Source organism: Brachycentrus maculatus, unplaced genomic scaffold, assembly GCF_059751285.1.
Source record: "Brachycentrus maculatus isolate JH-2025_06_01 unplaced genomic scaffold, ASM5975128v1 h1tg000326l, whole genome shotgun sequence".
In the NCBI taxonomy this organism is placed as follows: domain Eukaryota; kingdom Metazoa; phylum Arthropoda; class Insecta; order Trichoptera; family Brachycentridae; genus Brachycentrus; species Brachycentrus maculatus.
Genome location: NW_028281075.1, coordinates 1,309,487 through 1,328,600, shown reverse-complemented (window position 1 = coordinate 1,328,600; position 19,114 = coordinate 1,309,487). Strand labels below are relative to the sequence as shown.

Sequence of the window (19,114 nt, the reverse complement as noted above, 5' to 3'; positions counted from 1 at the left end):
CGTGCTGGCACTGCTAGCAGCTAGCGGGCTGGCGGCGGGGCGGCGGAGCGGGGGGCGCTCGATAGCGCCGCACAAGGCGAGCGCGCCGGCCGGCCGGCGCGCGGCAGGCGGCTCCCCAACGCGGGGGCGCGCGCTCGCAGCGGCCACCGGGCACCGCTTGTGCGCTCGTAATGCCGCGCCAGGCACCGTGGCCTACGTGCAAAAACACACACTGAAAAATCAATACTGTATATTACACGGGTAGATGCGAGGTGGGTCCGATTCTGCTTCTTATGTACATTGTAGCTATTCTTCTAACCCTTATCGGCACCCAATGGTGCACAGGGCACTGCATCGTTTTGAAGCAGTGTTCTCTTGATCTTTACTTACACGTAGGCAAGGTGATCACTCCTGTGCTTCAGAGTAATATCAAATAAATATTATAGTGTAAAACCACTAAGATTTATTTTCACCCCTCCAAATTATTATTCACTTCAAACCTTTATACGCACCCGATGGTGCATAGGGCACTGCATCATATAAACGCAGTGTTATCTAGATCGTTTACACATGAAGGAAAGGTTATCAGCTTTCAGGTACCAGTCCAGGGTAATATTGAATAAATATTAGAGTGAAAAAAATCACTTATATTTATATGATCCCCCCTGGGAATGATCCCCGGACCCCCAGCACGGTAGCTAAACACACTATCCATTAAACCTACGGATAATTAAGTACCAATGTATTTATTGTCAGTACCATTTTTATCACAAACTAAAACATCCATTCCGTAGACGCTGCGATAAGATGATGTCAGGTGGATGCTTGACTGTGAAAATGGCACCAAAAATACAAATTGTTATTTTCATATCTTGAAATCAAGCTAACACAATAGAGCTTCTCGGGTTATTGCTCAAAAAAGTAATGCATAGATACCTGTTTCCAATAAATGTATACAGGAAATTGAGCGAGACGATGCCGTCAAATGCAGAGAGGCTCACCACCCACTATGCAGCGTCTCTCGCAGAGGTGCAAAGAGGAGGATGGAATGCCGCATAGGTGCATGGAATTGACAGAAGAGTGTGGCGTTCCATCCTCTCTGCCTACTAAGCAGCGTGATGGTAGTAGCAGTAGTAGTATACAAATGAACATGGAGAGTAATTTTTATTTCATAATATATTTTTAGTAAGCAGTAATTTACAACATAATTTACAGCTACCTTATCACAAATGAAGACAACCCATAAACGGCATATAAATGATATTATAAATGTATATTATAATAAAAAAATAAACATATCTATGACATCATTTTTTCGTGTTTTCGTAGGAGAGCTTTGAGAACCTCTATGTTTACGTATATAAACCGATAGCAGCGCCACAAGCGGCTACTATTATTTACTCCAATCGTAATGTAATGAAGTATAGCACATTCCTAAAAGAAAACATAACCTCAAAATATTTTAAATAAACACAGCTTTTAGATCCTAATGATACCTGTAGAATTATTTTTAAAAAATACTGCTGTTTTCAAATCGATTAAGATCCACGCTCCATAAAAAATAGGGAAACAATGAAAATAAATATCACCACGTGGCGGTGCCAAAATATCCTGCGCTGTTGCCAATTATTCGAACGGTTTTGTATTTCTTTTAAAGTAAATTATTTTTAATCGTGAAACGAAAAAAGAGCTCGCGTTCCTTCAACCTAAGTTTTCAACGATGCATTTAACTAACATTTGGCTTGAAGCTGTGAACAATGGATAGAAGAACATTTTAAATATAATACGTGTAGGTATTAATATTGGTTAAAAAGTAAGAAAACTAAGACATGTTTCCAAGTACAGTACATAGTACCAAGTTTCTAAGGAACAAGTATTTTATGGTTTATATTAATTTTACATAAATTTTATTTATTAAATAAAAAAAGGTCCCTCGGTATCTCAGAAAAATTATTTTTCATAAGCACAAATTGTCCATCATAAGACGGGGTGAAAACTAATCGGTGTTTTTGAGATAAGATTTTTAAGGACGCCATAAAAATCCATTAAGAATCTCATTAAATATTAATAATAAAAAGTAATATGAATATAACCCATATTTTCACTTTTTTATATATAAATTTTATATTTATATTTACATTTTGTACATAAAATAGTATTTATGTACCAAGGCCTTGACAAAAAATTCACAAAAAAATCACCAATAACTTTAAATAAAAAAATCCTTATCATGTTTCGAATCAGGACCAATAAATTATAGTAACCACCTATAGGATAATGATAACGGCTTTTAAATGCCAAGTAAAAAATCTAAATAATATTATTAAATTCTAATTATTATTATTAACCTGTTATGTTTTCTCTGTGTATGTATATGTATAGGTGCTTACGTATTAAACTTACACAGTTTGGCATTGTGTATAATCATGCAGATATTGTATCGAATTCAAGCACACATAATAAGTCTGATAACGTTTAGACGTTTAGACGACCTACCGACAATCGAGTTCAAGGTTTTCTCCTTCCGAATTTGTTTTACAAACTTAAACTTTTGTATAATAATGGTCTGTATAATTTTATATAATTCTGTCCGCCTCCGTAGTGTAATGGTCAGCACGCTTGGCTACCCCTGGAGGGTCAAATAAGTATAAGTGATTTTCTCATTGTAATATTTATTCAATAATACCCTGGACTGGTATCTGGCTGGATCACCTTTCCTTCGTGTCTTAACGTTCTAGATAACACTACGTTTATATGATGCAGTGCCCTATGCACCATCGGGAAGTGAAGAATAATTATGGTACTAAGTATGGATAAGAAAGGATAGTGAGGAGAAAAGTTCTTATCGTATTATTTTTTTCATATTTTTGTATTATTTGCTAAAATCGATCAGATAAAATTATTTAACGGTTTTATAGAAAACACATAAGTCTACATAGTTACATACTTAGTTGACTCTTCCGATCATCGTTGTTCGACCTCCGGTTGGTAAGCCTCTCGGACTATTTGACAATTCAAGCCAACATTTAATGGCTCTTCGAGACACTGTTGGCTAGCCCTTTGTTCCGACTTTGATCCCTGAGCTTTAGCCCTACTTTTGTTGGCGCTTCGGGCCAACACTGGTCGACTTACGCGCCTCTGTCAATAAACCCTCGGGACTAACATTGATCGACCATTTGAGGCAACATGTATCACCTTGTCATCATTGTCAGTTAGAACTTTGAACCACCTTTGTTGGCCGAATATCTGTCGGCTAGCATTTTGGGTCGACGTTGATCGGCCCTTCAGTCTTTCGCTGATGGCCTTTTATACAAATCGCTCACTCCTTTCAAGAACGTCATAATAAAAAAACTGATTTTTCAGGAGAACGTTTTTAATGTTAAAAATATATTACAATGTATTAAAAATACATATCAAGCCACTTATTGAACTTATTACTGTGCAACAGATCTTTTTAGGTAAAACCTGAAGGTTTTTTCTCCATTTGAAATATATTTAGTTTATTTCAAAAAATAATTAATTAATACCTTTTCTTCAAAATGCAAAAGCAACACTTTCTGCCCTGTAGCGGGTAAATATTAAGTTTAAAATATGCCTCTTTTGCTGGGATATAGTATATTTTCTGGGTATTTCGAAAACATGCACGATTGAAAATTTGTGATTTTTGATTTATGACGTTAAGGAGTGAGCGAAATGGAGGCCGTTCGGACCTCCGTTTGTTGGATCTTTACTTAAAATGAACAACAATTTTGCACTTCCAGGCAAAGTCTGAAGTATACATTCTACTGAATTGCTACTCGTACGCATTAGTTTAATATAATACGTAATTATTTAAGCTCCCAGTGCAAGGTACCTCATGATTAGTCAGCTCCTCGGTAGGCTGGTACGTCGCATGTACCGCGGACTGGTCGAGCCTCCGCTGTTCCGAGAAACCATTCACAACAACAACCAAATGGCGTCATAGTATCACGCCACTTTATCACTGTGGCGACGATAATCAACTTTGTCCAACATTTGTATAATATTATGTACGGTACACGTACCTTTTATATTATTTAAACGTCACCACATTCTTGGGTGTGTTATTCTGGCAGCCGTAGATGTTTGTTTACTTAATTCTGTGTTATGCATTGATCCGATATGAAAGGAGAACTAGTCGGATTATGTACATATCGTTAAAATACTCGCTTCGATTAATTTGTTTACCTTTTCGATTTAGTGAGTAGATTCACTGCGCAATTTTCTTGTTTTCTATATCATTTTCGAGAATAACTGACAAAGTAAAGACATGGTCGATCACGCATTTCACTCACTCGATCACGCACTCAGTAGAAAAAATATTTATCATACATACATATGGTAAAATTCTATACCTACGTAGTAAATTCTACGTTTAATTGCAAATCGATCTCCTATATATAATATATCTTTACGAGTTTACATAGTTTTATCAAAGACAGAATATTTTAGCTTGAAGAAAATTCATATTTTTTAGGAATTTTGATATTTTATAATATGACAAATATTTTACACCTTTTTTGAAAAATTAAACATTTGTATAATGACTAGTTTCGAAAACTATAGATGTTTTCATCTACAGCTACAAAACTCATTAAGTGATTGTATACAAGTGTTTATTTTTTTTAAATAAACATGTCATTCCACAAAGTTAATGCCTAATCAAGAAAAATATAGTATTTTACAATGTATAATCTGTTAGAAAGGCCATTATATGTCAAAACTTAACATTTTGTGCCAGTTAGTAAAAAAAAGTGTAAATGCCCAAGAGCTGTTTTTGTGTTGTGTTTTTGTCGTAAGAAAAACTGTAAAATCGATAAATGGCTCAGTTAACTATTACAGGATTAAAACGGAAAAAAAATGTATACTTAATATATCGTTTTGGGCTTTAACCGTTAACTGCTGAGATTTTTCTTTAAAGGATGCTAAAAGTGTTGAAAACTTGTTTGCAATAATGGTTCATTTCAAAAATGGATTGAATGGGTTAAAAAAGGGTTTTTACAACAAAAAAAGCATTTTTATTTTTCGTCGGTATTTCGACGCCGAAAAACGTCGGTATATCGACTTTTTTCAAAGTTTACATGGTTCAATATATTGTTTCTTAGTAGTCAAGCAGTTAAGCGCCATTTTTGTGATAAATCATCTCAAGGGCGCTGATCAACTCGTAGTTTTATGTACATCCCACTTCGCGACACAGCTGATAGATTCATGGCTAAAATTTGGTGTATCTAAACTGCTTTTTTTTATAACACCTTCCTGCTTCTCATAAATCGCAAACCGCACACCGCATCCGAGGACTAGAGTGTCCTTGGCGGTGTCCACATACATACAAATAGTGCTCAATAAAAAGCTTCTTTCATCTCACCAATAGATGTCTCTAGTGAAGTTCTAATGATTCAAGGGAAATATTTCGAAATTGGATGATATGTATATAGAATTTCCAAGAATTTAAGTAGTGTGGTAGTCAATTGTGGGTTGAATTGGTGAATGCTACACGTGTGTAAAGTGATAATTTAAACCAGCCTATGACGGCCGCAAGCCTCGTAAATGCCCATACTTCATTCGCAAATGTGAAAAATACATAACAAAACACCCAGGCCAATTTAAAAACAAAATATTTAATATAATTCTGGACTGGTACCTGAATACCCGAAGCGCAGGAGTAATTACCTCGCCTTCACGTAAGTAACTATCAAGAAAACATTGCATCAATACGATCCAGTGCCCAATGCACCATGGGCACTGGATCGTATTGGGTACAGACAAAGGTTAGAATAAGAATTAGTTCATGCCAACATACATAGGTAAAATATGCGAAAGTAAAAATCAATAACTACGAGTTGCAATGACAGTTTGCGATATTTTAGTACACCGCGTGTCGACTTAGTGCGTTTGTCCACTACACGGGATTTCGCCGTCCAGCAGTCCGGTTTTGAAAGATGAAAACGACTACGACAGTTTAGCGTGATCGAATTTACGCGCAACGTGTTCACGCACCGATCAAAAGCTCCGATCCGAAGAAAGATGCCAATCCAAGCCAATCGTCGTTTTAAAACGCTAGCTGACGTGCCGGACGGTAAAATTCCACGGAATTCAGGATAGTGGACAAGCGCCCTAGCAACTCGCTTGTAGCAAATAAACCCATTGGCAACTTTAGCTTCAAGTCTATTTATATCTCAAGTTTTCTTGGAGACTAACCAAACGAGTTGAGCTTTGCTGAGAATTCTCTGAAATTTAAATTAATTGTGTTAGAATCTTTACACTTTACACGTGTCACACGCCATTATTTCTAAATCAAATTTAAAAACTAAAAACAGACTAACCATCACGCCGCTTCCCCGCAGGGATAGGCACAGATAATAGAATGCCGCACCAATTTGTCTGCACACAATCTTCGCCTCTATCACGTTCATAGATCTTCTCATACATACACGCCGATTATACCGACTCCGACAGTCAGATGGTAGTTTAAAAATGCCATAACAAGGCGAAACAATTATTACAAAATAAAATTTTATATATTTTGAATAATAAAATACAATATACAACATTTTGAGCGTGTCCAAATACAATATATACTTAGAATTTGATCAATATACTTGTTTAAATTGTTTCGAATTTGATCAATATACATAGAAGTTCCGAGAATATACTTAGAAGTTCCGAGAATTTGAGTAGTGTGGTTGTCAATCATGGGTGGAATTGGTGAATGTTACACGTGTGTAAAGTGATCACTTAAACCAGCCTATGACGATCGTAAGCCCCGTATTTACGGGGCTTACGAATATAGAAGTCTGGGCATTTGCCCAGACTTCTATATTCTTCTTCAACTATGTTGAGATGTCAAAAAAAGAATATAAAATACAATTTTGTACACTCTAAAAATCAATGGTTGACTTAAATATTTAATTTATAAATATTGTTAGTTGTTGATTTGGCATTTTGGTATATTTGGCATATGAGCAATAATTGTGAAAATTTACTTTTATAGCGTCTTTTTTTAGAGGTTTACAAATTCAAATTTCCCGAATAAAAATTATGGTGGCACGTTGCGCCATTGATGTGACAGAGCTGAGGTTTCAAAAAGATGGCGCAACATACCACATTGCGAGAAATTTAAATTTGTATACCTCAAAAAAAAAACACCCTAATGTCCAAAAAACACGTGTGGTCGGATAGAACGTCTCTTGTATATATTGAACATATATGGAAAATGGAAGAAAACTGTCCCGAACCCTCTACACCCCTCGCTCCCACCCCCTCCCGACGTACCCTTCCCGACACACCCAACAGTCGTGACCCGAGTCACGTCTAACGGGAATCCGTTCCGCAATCAGACCTCATAATGCAAAGACACGGAGTATAAAGAGTATTCGCATCAAAAAGGTGCTTATTCGTAACTTAACAGAATGAATAATTTTTTCTACAAATGTCGTACACTACTAGGGAAAGTTGATTTGAACTCTCAGGCATGGCACAAAATATACAGTATGTACAAATAGAAAATGTTACCCTTGAATGTTCCAGACGACATTGAATCCAATTCCATTACTAGGTACCAGTACTTATTCAACATGAATGCATAGACCTCGAAAGACTATTGATTTTTTACTCACAACGCTTTGTTTGCCTCTTAAGTGTAACGGTTAGCACTTTGGCTAAGATGCGTGAGGTGCCAGGTTCGATTCATTACGCTGGCAACATTGAAATTTGTCTACACTGTATTAAATACATATAAATATGTTGCACTCTGAATCGGAAACTAAGATTGATTGCGTAACTAACGATCGAAATATGTCTGTATGATCAGTTTTAGTGCCCTTTTCACCATAGGATGTAAATCCCTCCCAAAATCGAATCTGATTATGTATATATCTGATTATGTATGTTTGAAGCTTAAAGAGCATGAAAATATGCTACAATAACGGCTACAGAGCTTTAATGAAGTTACCCCGACACTGCAGCGCGAGTGGTATGTTTGCCACAGCACGCCTACCACATTGGGATGGCCTGTTAAGGCACCGAGTGGCAGGCTTCCTGGAGAGGCTGATGAAGAGCTCCAACCTCATCATAAAGCGGCTTGTGGAGCACAGATGGGGGCTGGACATGTGGCGGCACTGGAGCGTGGTGCTGCGTTTGCCAGCGAGCTAATTTTCATCTACATCTCTCCAAATTTATTATTTTTATTATTTTTATTTTTTCTTTTTTTTTCTTTCACTTTCTTATTTTTTTATTTCATTGTATAAATAAAATGTTGTAAAACATATATGGCTGACTAAGTATTGCACCCACCACTTAGTCAAGCTGGAATAAAGAGTTAAAAAAAATATATATACATATATATATATATATATATATGTATATATATTTTTACATATATATACATATATATATATATATATATATATATATATATATATATATATATATATATATATATATATATATATTACATATATATATATATATATATATATATATATATATATATATATATATATATATATATATATATATATATATATAAGTAAAAATATGTACAAAAATATTTCAATACATGTAAAAAAAGAGAAAAAGAAATAGTATGTGTGAAATTCATAATATCGAACCATAACAAAATTACAAATTGATGATAATAAGGAAGGCAAAGGAAAAAGGGAAGTGTAGGGAAGGAGGTAGTAGAGGGAAAAACTAAGGGAAGAGCTTTGATGGACAGTTAGGATTCTAAAGATAGAATGTAATGTCTCAGACGTTTCACATACTGTTGTTTTGCCTAAAGAGCCAAAATATACTCGTGTATGTAGATAAATACAAATAATGCAGAATCTGAACCGAATCAAACAGGATAATTATCTCAAATAAAAATTACAAGTCACCCATTACACCGTCTATACTCGTTAAATATGCCCGATTGTGAAAACAAAATTCGCAAACCCAAACAACTGTTATCAGATAACATTCAAATAATAATATAGTTATTACTTTTATCACGGCAAATAACTCTTTTTCCGCTGATACCTTCAGTAATGAGTAGGTATAAGTACCTACATAAGTAAAAAAATATGTCAAGGTTGTGAGTGTTTTTGCCTAGAATTTTCACTCATGAATAACAAGAAACCACAGTTGATACATGTATATTAAATCTTAAAATCAAACACTGACTTTTTCGAGTCTACTAAATCGTAACATTTCGAGTGTGTCCAAATACTTGTTCACAAAATCTGGATTATCTCAAATTATAGTAAGTTATTTTCGAATTATTTTTTGACATCTCATCAAAGATGAAGAAGAAAATGGAAGTCTGGGCATTTACTATTGAAAGAGTTTCTACTCAATAAAAAGCTTCTTTTCATCTCACCTGTTCTAGTGATTCAGGAACAATGTTTCAAAATTGGTTCATAAATATAGAACTTCCAAGAATTTGAGTAGTGTGGCTGTCAATAATGGGTAGAATTGGTAAAATGTTACACGTGTGTAAAGTGATCACTTAAACAAGCCTATGACGGTCATCAGCCCCGTAAATACCCAGATTTTCATATTCCTCTTCATCTTTGATGAGATGTTAAAAAATAATACTAAATTGTATTTTATTGTTAAAATAACATAAAAATAAATTTCGTGGCAATTGTTTCGCCTTATTATGGCATTTTCAAATTAATGTTTTGACATTTTTCCATCTCCATAGTTTGGTGGTTAGTGCGCTAGGCTACCATGCTGGAGGCCCCGGGTTCGTTCCCAAGAGGATCAAAATAAATATTTGTGATTGTTAAGTATAATATTTATTTGATATCACCCTGGACTGGTACCTGAAGCGCAAGGCTGATTAGCAGTGTTATCTTGATCGGATAGGGGTTAGAATATATATCGCACACCTAGATCACAACTGTATCAACTAAAAAATTATGATTTTTTTGATAATTCGGATTCTACAAACGAAGACGAATCTATCAATTTACCCGATTTGTCAATATCTTAAATATTCTTCAAAATATAGCACTATATGTTCCTTTTGGTAAATAAAAGAGTTCGATTCTCTCTGCCTACCCCTTCGGGGAAGCGGCGTGATGGTTAGTTAGTTAGTTAGTATGAAATGTTTTAATGTAATTATTCTTTAATATGCATTGTCCATTCACAAAACAAAACAGGAAACCTCTATTATATCAGGCGACATCACTATACGTTTTTCGTTTCTCCTGAGAAAACAGTTTTTTTGGGTTGATACTCTTTTGATTTAGGGGTGCGATATGGTGTGTGTGTGTGTGTGTATATATATATATATGTATATATATATATATATATATATATATATATATATATATATATATATATATATATATATATATATATATATATATATATATATATATACATATATATATATATATATATATATATATATATATATATATATATATATATATATATATATATATATATATATATATATATATATATATATATATATATATATATATATATATATATATATATATATATATATGTATAACATATACACCTTCGTAACGGAAAATATATTGTATAACAGATTAATCATATTCATATTAATGTTCTCTTTGTTTTGTTTAGTGACCTCGTTTAGAAAGCTCCACAAAAAACACAAATATTATTGTAATAATACGCTCTGCTTTACAGCTGAATGTTAAAATATCCCGATAGCAAGAAAAGCATTCAACTCAACACACTGGGAATTAACCTAGATCTGTTGTTAAAATCCCTGCCCTGGATTTATATTTTTCGTGATTGTTTGTTGGATAATGATTCTCAATCCAAATCATAAAACTTTCTTTACAACATTTTGACTGTGTCCAAACACAAGTTCACAAATCTGATAAAATTTTGAGAATTTAAAGATTTTAAAAATATAGGACATTTAACACGAATGAATTTAATTTTAAAGTACAACATTTTAAGTGTGTCCTAATACTTGTTCACAGTCTGGAGTATCTTTAATTAGGAGTTATTTTTTACGTTATTTATTTATTATAATCCAGATTTGTGATTAAGTATTTGGACACACTCAAAATAATGTAAATAAATTAACTGGTCAATTTATAAGCTAAAAAAATTTAAAGGATATGTTCTGGTGTTTCTCGAGTATGTGAATATGATCCCGGATTTGTGAAAGAGTTTCTGCTTAATAAAAAGCTTCTCTCATGCCACCATTGATGTCTTTAGCGGAATTCTAGTGAATTCAAACACTTTACTTAGAGTTTGATAAATATACATATCTAGAAGTACCAAGAATTTCAGTAGTGCGGTTGTCAATCATGTTAACTGGCGAATATTACACATGTGTGAAGTGATCACTTGAACCAGACTACGACGGTCGTAACCCGTAAATGCCCAGACTTCTATATTCTTCTTCATCTTTGTTGAGATGTCACAAAAAGAATGCATAAAACATTCATTTATACCCTTATTATACAGTTTTAAACGAAAAATACTAACATTACCCAGTACATGGCAATTTTCACTGAAACACCAAATTTTATTTTCAGGTTACTACCTACTCTATTTTTAACACAGTATTTTTTTTTAAATTCCCTTAAGTTTATATATATATATATATATATATATATATATATATATATATATATATATATATATATATATATATATATATATATATATATATATATATATATATATATATATATATATATATATATATATATATATATATATATATATATATATATATATATATATATATATATATATATATATATATATATATATATATATGTATATATATATATATATAAAAACATGTGTGTGTGTTTGTTTGATAAGATGCTATAACATGAAATCCATTAATCTTATAACGTGAATTATGTTTGTATGAAGTGTGTAGGTAGTAGGTAGTCACCTATACGATTTTCAGCTGACGTCAAAATTGAGTTTATTGCATCATCAAAATAACATCTCGCGTTCGCTCACTCCTTTATTTACGTTCGCTTTAAACCTTATACTTTCTATGTTCTACTTTTTATTTAAATTAATGCCTAATCAAAATACGATCTAAATAATTAAACAGAACGTGTACATACAAATTCAAATACATTACATAATAATTTAAATTAGAGATATTTATTTGAATTGGAAACAGATTAGGAAAAAAATAATCTTATGCTGTATTAATTGATTTACACTTGTCGTGTCGGGTTTTGGGTCCCTCCGACGTTGACTAGAAAGTGTCCCTATTTTGGGCAGTCCGAAACAGTTTTTTTCTAATAAAATCAACATCACATTCATTATAACGCCAAGTTTAGGTAGTTTAGTTGAAAGGTTTAGTGAATATTAGAAAAAAAAAACTACTTGTTATTATATATACTTGAATGTTTTTCGCAGTTACTTCGTGGCACATTTTATAAACTTTATAAAATAAAAGTAGAACTTTGTTTTTAACCACTTTTTTACTAGTACTTTTTTTCTGACTGGTTTCGATAAGATCCTTGCCATCATCAGGTATAAGAATGTACATATTCTTGTCGAAACCGGTTGGAGAAAAGTACTAATAAAAAAGTGGTCGAAAACAATGTTCTAGTTTTATTTTATGAAGTTTTATTATTTTGGTTATGGGGTAGCGACATGTCGTCGGTAAAGCGATTTCTACACACTTCCCTTCGTTGGATCAATCTGAAAATTTGCGTACTTATGACTACCGTAAAAAATCAATTGAATAACTTCTTTATTAAATTTAAAAATAGAAATAAAAAAACACAAACAAACAAAACCTAGCTTTTTCGATTTAAAATAAACAAGTTTTTTCAATAATTTTTCTTTAAGTCAGTCTACTTAAATCGTTTCAGTTAAATAAACTAAAAAAGTATTTGGTTCATGTAATCTTGACCCAACAAATGTGATATTCTCTTCACAATGTAACATGTGTGTATTGTATGAGTACATAAAGTTTACCTGAAACCTGAAAATTATTCATATGTTTGCATAACTGTTTTCTTCGGTGCAATGTCATGTTGGAATGGGTCTGATTTCTGAGAACGTTTATGACTCAAATGAATAATAATATTATTCCAACTAACCAGAAGTTCAATACTCTTTTTCTATATGAGAGAAGTAAGAAAACAGTATATTATATCGAACCCAGACATTAAAGTTCGAATAAATTCTTTCGGAAAGAACCCTACACATCTTTTTTATCTTCTTCTCCTTGGTGTAGGCCTTGTGGCCTGTTTTTAAGAGTGATTAGCCTCCTGCGATGTCGATTGCTAGGCTTGCATTTAATAAAAGGTCGAAAATAATAGAGTCAAATAATATAGACCTAAAACTGAGAATACTCCTCATAAAGACCTATGTATGGAGTGTCTTGATGTACGGCTGCGAGACATGGTGCCTATCCGAAAGAGATAAGCGGAGACTAGAGGCTTTTGAGAAGTGGTCCTATAGAAAACTCTTAAGAATTTCCTGGAGAGACCACATCACGAATGAGGAAGTTCTTCAAGGAATCGAAGGAGGAAGGCACCTGCTCAGGACCTTGTCCGAAAGGCGTACAAGATGGATCGGCCATGTAATACGTCAAGAAGGTCTCTTGCATGCCATAATGGAGGGTATGATCGAGGGGTAAACTCTAGGAGACGCCCACGCCGAGAGTACCTGGAGGACCTGTTGGTGGACGTTCGCTGTTCATCATACGCAGATTTCAAAAGAGCAGCACAAGACAGTGAAGAATGAAAGAGAAGAATAGAGGAAATTGCTGCAAACCAATCCCAGGATTGAAACCAGAGAGAGAGAGAGATGTCGATTCCCAGCTATCGAACCATGTCTTTGGTGGTCTGCCCGGAAGTTATCTACATACCTTGGGGTTGGGCGTGCAGTGCTATGTGGGGGAGTCTGGATGGTTCCATTCTTCTCACATGCGCATACCATTGTCTCCTTCGTTGCCTTCCCCACCTAACGACACTTCGATCTCGCATATTTCCCTTATCTTGTTGTGCCTTATTCTGTCTCGTAGACTCTTGCCAGATATGCTTCTTAGAGTCTTCATTTCTGACACCCTTTACTACGGTGTCCGCTCTGCTTTCAATCCCATATCGCTCACTCATTTCAAGAACGTCAAAAATCGAAAATCGTCAATTTCGAGTTGTGCATGTTTTTGGAATGCCCAGAAAATGTAATATATCCCAGCAAAGAGGCATATTTTTAACTTAATATTAACCCGCTACAGGGCAGAAAATATTGTTTTTGCATTTTGAAGAAAAGGTATTGTTTAATAATTTTTTTGAATATACTAAATATTTTTCTAATGGAGAAAAAACCTTCAGGTTTTACTTAAAAAGATCTGTTGCACAGCAAAAAGTTCAATAAGTGGCTTGATATTTATTTTCAATATATTTTTAAACTTTAAAAACGTTCTCCTGAAAAATCAAGTTTTTTTTGTTTTATGACGTTCTTGAAAGGAGTAAGCGATGTGTCATGTTTTATCCATAACATTTTTTTTTTTTAATTATTTTTTTTAAATTTTCTTTTAGTTGTTTACATTGATTTAAATCACAATTTTTACAAATTAAGAACATTTTTTGCAGAGTTCCACCAAGCCACCTTGTTTGTCTTGTCGAATTTCCTAACAATATTAATCGTCAACCGTTACAGATGTCTAAAATTTATAGATATTTTGCTTATCTGTGCACATAGATTATAAAGTTCATAATCCTACCCTTGATAGTATTATTGACTTTATTATAAAACCTTCAAACGTACATGTATGAACATATTTTTAAGTATGTAAATATGTACAAAATTTAAAGAACATTATTTTGTTCCGTTTATTTGCTGCATTGTTTGTTAACATTTCACGGAAAAAGTGTGCAAGTCATAATTTTTTTATTGATATGTCAAAAAAGAGAAATATGTTTTTAAGAATGGGATATGGATGTTTAGGATGATGTTGAAGTGATCCCGTTATGCTTTTGTACAAATCACCTTTCTTCTAATGATTGAGAAAACATTTTACGTCTGTTTCTGAAACATAACATGTTCATTTTTAGATAAAAAAATTGCTAATGAATAGAAGTTTTGTAGAATGTAAAACTTATGATAAGATATAGATATATATATATATATATATATATATATATATATATATATATATATATATATATATATATATATATATATATATATATATATATATACATATATATATATATATATATATATATATATATATATATATATATATAAATATATATATATATATATATATATATATATATATATATATATACATATGTGTGTGTGAGTGTGTGTGTGTGTGTGTGTGTGTGTGTGTGTGTGTGTGTGTGTGTGTGTGTGTGTGTGTGTGTGTGCGTGTGTGTACTAGCTGACTTGGCAGATGTTCGGATGTTGTCCGCATTCCGAAAAAAAAACATATAATTTATCATTATAAACTAAAGGTAGATAAGTGTATAAAGTGATCACTTAAGCCAGCCTTACCAGGTCGTTAGCCCTGGAAAGCTTACACATCCATCTTCTTTCGTATAAAAATAATCGATGCCTCGTCTCAAGTTAAAACAGACACCTGCAATATACCATAGACTCATTTTATTTTTTACATCTCAACATAGATGAAGAAGAATATTGAAGTCTAGACATTTACGGTGCTTTCGACCTTCATAGGCTGGTTTAAGTGATCACTTTACACATGTGTAACATTCACCAATTCTACCCATGATTGACAACCACACTACTCAAATTCTTGGAAGTTTCATATATGATCCAATTTCGAAACATTCATCTATTTTCATCTATGTTGAGATGTAAAAAATAAAATGAAAAATAGCTCCTATAATTGGATAATCCAGATTTGCGATGAAGTATGTGGACACACTCAAAATGTTGTACCAAATTCTCCATTTGACGGAGACGTGTCGCATTTCAAATACCAGCTAAAAATAATGTTTATAATTTGCGACAATGATCTTGAAATGATAAAACCAACGATAATCATGATAAGACCATCGAATTTAAGGCTTCCAAGATAACTCGTTTATATTACATATGTTTTATCTTAAATTAGGCCAAGGATTTAACAAACAATTATCTTGCAGGTTTATGTTTGATTCGGATAATCTAAAAAAAAAACCTGATTTGGAAGCGAAATTTCCATATCTCTTTTTTACTCAAAGAGGTCCATAAAAATATCGATAACGTAATAAAAACATTGTTAATGTCGTTTTCCTCCTGTCTGATCCCTCTTCGAAGATTTACCTACAAATTGAGAAATAAATGAAAATTATCGGACCATATTCAAATTAGTTATTTTAATATCCTTGTCGTTGATATTATTGTTTTCATATATTATTTGCAGAACATAAACCATTTAGGCGACTTTTTGGGTCCATTGAAAAACTAGATGCTATGACATTTAACCAGTTTAAAGCGGTGATGTGAAGTAAACAAGTTTATTGTGTCCAATTTAGTCCTCAACGCTGAAATGAAGGTGTGGGCAGTGAACAAGTCGAGTAGGAGAGTGGGGGATAATGTAAGCCCTAGGCTCCCTTTCCTCGAAATTTCACAATTTTCATGGCATCTAAATTTTGCATTTTTTTATTAAATTTCCATTCTTTTCCTCAGTAATTTGTTAGTTGCATTAGAAAAATTTCCTTGCTTATAATTTTTTTACGAGGTCAAGGGATCTTGCATCCCTTATGTCACTGCGACCATATAAGGTCTATTTTGACCTCCCTCTATATCATAACTCACTCTCAAGACCTACATGAATCATGTAGCTCACGACCTGTCTTGGAAGTAAGTACTTCACCTTCTCGGAGTATAGTAGTGGTCCTCCAAGGATGTGATTTCGTTTGCGAGCGAGTGCGTCACAGTTATAGAGAATGTGGATTGGCTTTTCGTTATCCTCCATACAAAATAGCATACTGGGGAGTCATGTGGTCCAATTTTTGTCATGTGTTTCCTCAGTCTGCAGTGTCCTGTCAAGGTCCTGGTTAGGATCCTTATTTGTTTTTTGCTAAGCTTTAGAGCTTCTGTGGTGAATTTCCGCGAGTACCCCATGATCAGTTCCTTTGCGTGTTTCATCCCTGAGCTGTTGGAGTTACATGTCACACGTAGGTCTTGGGATTGAGTTGTGATACAGAGGGAGGTCACAATAGACCTAATATGGTCGCAGTGACATAAGAGATGCAAGACCTCCCTTGATCTTGACCTCCCAAGATCCCTTGACCTAAAAAAAAACTGACTTAGCAAATGAAATACAAAGCGACTGGATTATTTTTAAGCACTTACCTTATTTTGTAGAGGCTCTCATTACCCACCGACTCTCGTTCTCCCCCTGTTCCCTTACTTGAAAAGGTGGTTTGTTTGTAGCACCTGAAGCCTGGTGGTTGGTAGCCGGACTACGTATTACGTATTACCTTCGTACTTATTTTTTATTTATTTTATTATAACCCTCATCCGCACCCAATGGTGCATAGGGCACTGCATCGAATTGACGCAGTGTTATCTTGATCATTACTTACATGAAGGCAAGGTGATCACTCTTGCGCTTCAGGAACCAGTCCAGGGTAATATTAAATAAATATTACAGTGTAAAATCACTAATATTTATTTTCACCCAGCCTGAGAATCGAGCCCGGGACCTCCAGTACGGTAGCTAAACACGCTGACCATTACACCACGGAGGCGGACACCTTCATACTTTGCCTATAGAATCCGTTATTAAAAAGAATACCGTAAACTTGTACACAACTTACCTACATAATTGGTGTTGGTGATACTTGCCTTGCTTCAACGGGTTATTACTATTCATTTTTGTTTATTACTATTCTTTTTTTTCAGTATTATTACAAGGTGTTACGTACTTGTGTATACTATTAGACAATCCCAAAATATTGGACCTTGAAATGTCAACTGTTAATCACGGGTAAGAAAAAAGGTTCGCGCGTTTTTTTTTATTCACTTATCGGAAGGCTTTCCCGCGACTTTTCTTACGCATCTAAATATGTGCAAGCTTTTGGTGTTCCGAAACAATATTTAATAAATTACTAAAAATATAGGACACCATGTCTCGAAGAACAGGTTTTTTCCTCACTTTAAAATATTATTTTTTATAATTTAGTTTTTCAACACTTTTTCACAAAATAAAAAAATCTTTAATTTTGAGTTAAAAATCTGATCTATTATTAGATTAAAACTAATATTTTTAGCTTTTCCACTTTATTTTTATTTGACCAGCGACGGGGTTTCGTCGTTACCGACATCATCAGACTGGTGGGAGGCTATACAAATTGTTATGTTATATATAAAACAAGGCAGGAGTTGATAACCATGATTTGATATAATTTTATTGAGAAAAATTTTATTGAGAAAAAAAAAATTATATCAAATCATGGTTATCAACTCCTGCCTTGTTTTATATACAACATAACAATTTGTATAGCCTCCCACCAGTCTGATGATGTCGGTAACGACGAAACCCGGTCGCTGGTCAAATAAAAATAAAGTGGAAAAGCTAAAAATATTGGTTTTAATCTAATAATATATTAAAAATGCAATTCCATCACGAAGTGTCAGTGGATAATATAAATCTATTAAAAATCTGAGTTTAATAAATTATTATACGATTTATGTTTTTTCATTTATAATAAATATAATTCCTTATTCCAATAACTCCTTTCTTTTCAAAACTGTATTTTTATTTCGAAGAAAAACTTATTTTTTCAACATAAAAACGGTGTAATTTATTATTAGATTAAAACCAATATTTTTAGCTTTTCCACTTTTTTATTTGACCAGCGACCGGGATTCGTCGTTACCGACATCATCAGACTGGTCAGACCAGTCGGTAACGACGAAACCCGGTCGCTGGTCAAATAAAAAAGTGGAAAAGCTAAAAATATTGGTTTTAATCTAATAATAAATTAAAAATGCAATTCCATCACGAAGTGTCAGTGGATAATATAAATCTATTAAAAACGGTGTTTAAAGCAAAAAAATCAATAACGTCTAATATTAATTACCTGGGTTCAAAAAAATAGTTCTGGGCTATCGATTATCCCACCTTAAGATTTAGTCATATAAAAATACACGCGTTAGTAACGCTCTTTTAGTTTAGTAAAAG

At 33.4% G+C, this 19,114-nt stretch overlaps 1 protein-coding gene across 3 annotated transcripts; it reads right to left on the bottom strand.

The window, feature by feature from the left end:
• Positions 1–13: 13 nt before the first annotated feature.
• LOC148304224 (uncharacterized) lies at positions 14–18,242 on the bottom strand. Of its 3 annotated transcripts, XM_088268613.1 has the most exons (3): positions 17,281–18,242; positions 7,949–8,301; positions 14–192 (listed from the first exon to the last, which is right to left on the bottom strand). In XM_088268613.1, the coding sequence occupies exons 2-3, from the start codon at positions 8,103–8,105 to the stop codon at positions 14–16; spliced, it is 336 nt and encodes a 111-aa protein (XP_088124739.1). In that variant the 5' UTR covers positions 8,106–8,301; positions 17,281–18,242. The 3 variants fall into 3 exon arrangements, 2 of the variants coding, with proteins under 2 accessions (XP_088124739.1, XP_088124740.1); XM_088268614.1 differs by lacking the exons at positions 7,949–8,301; positions 17,281–18,242 and adding an exon at positions 3,833–3,986 and having other exon boundaries at positions 21–192; XR_015838361.1 differs by lacking the exon at positions 14–192 and having other exon boundaries at positions 8,256–8,301; positions 17,748–18,242.
• Between the last annotated feature and the right edge of the window lie 872 nt (positions 18,243–19,114).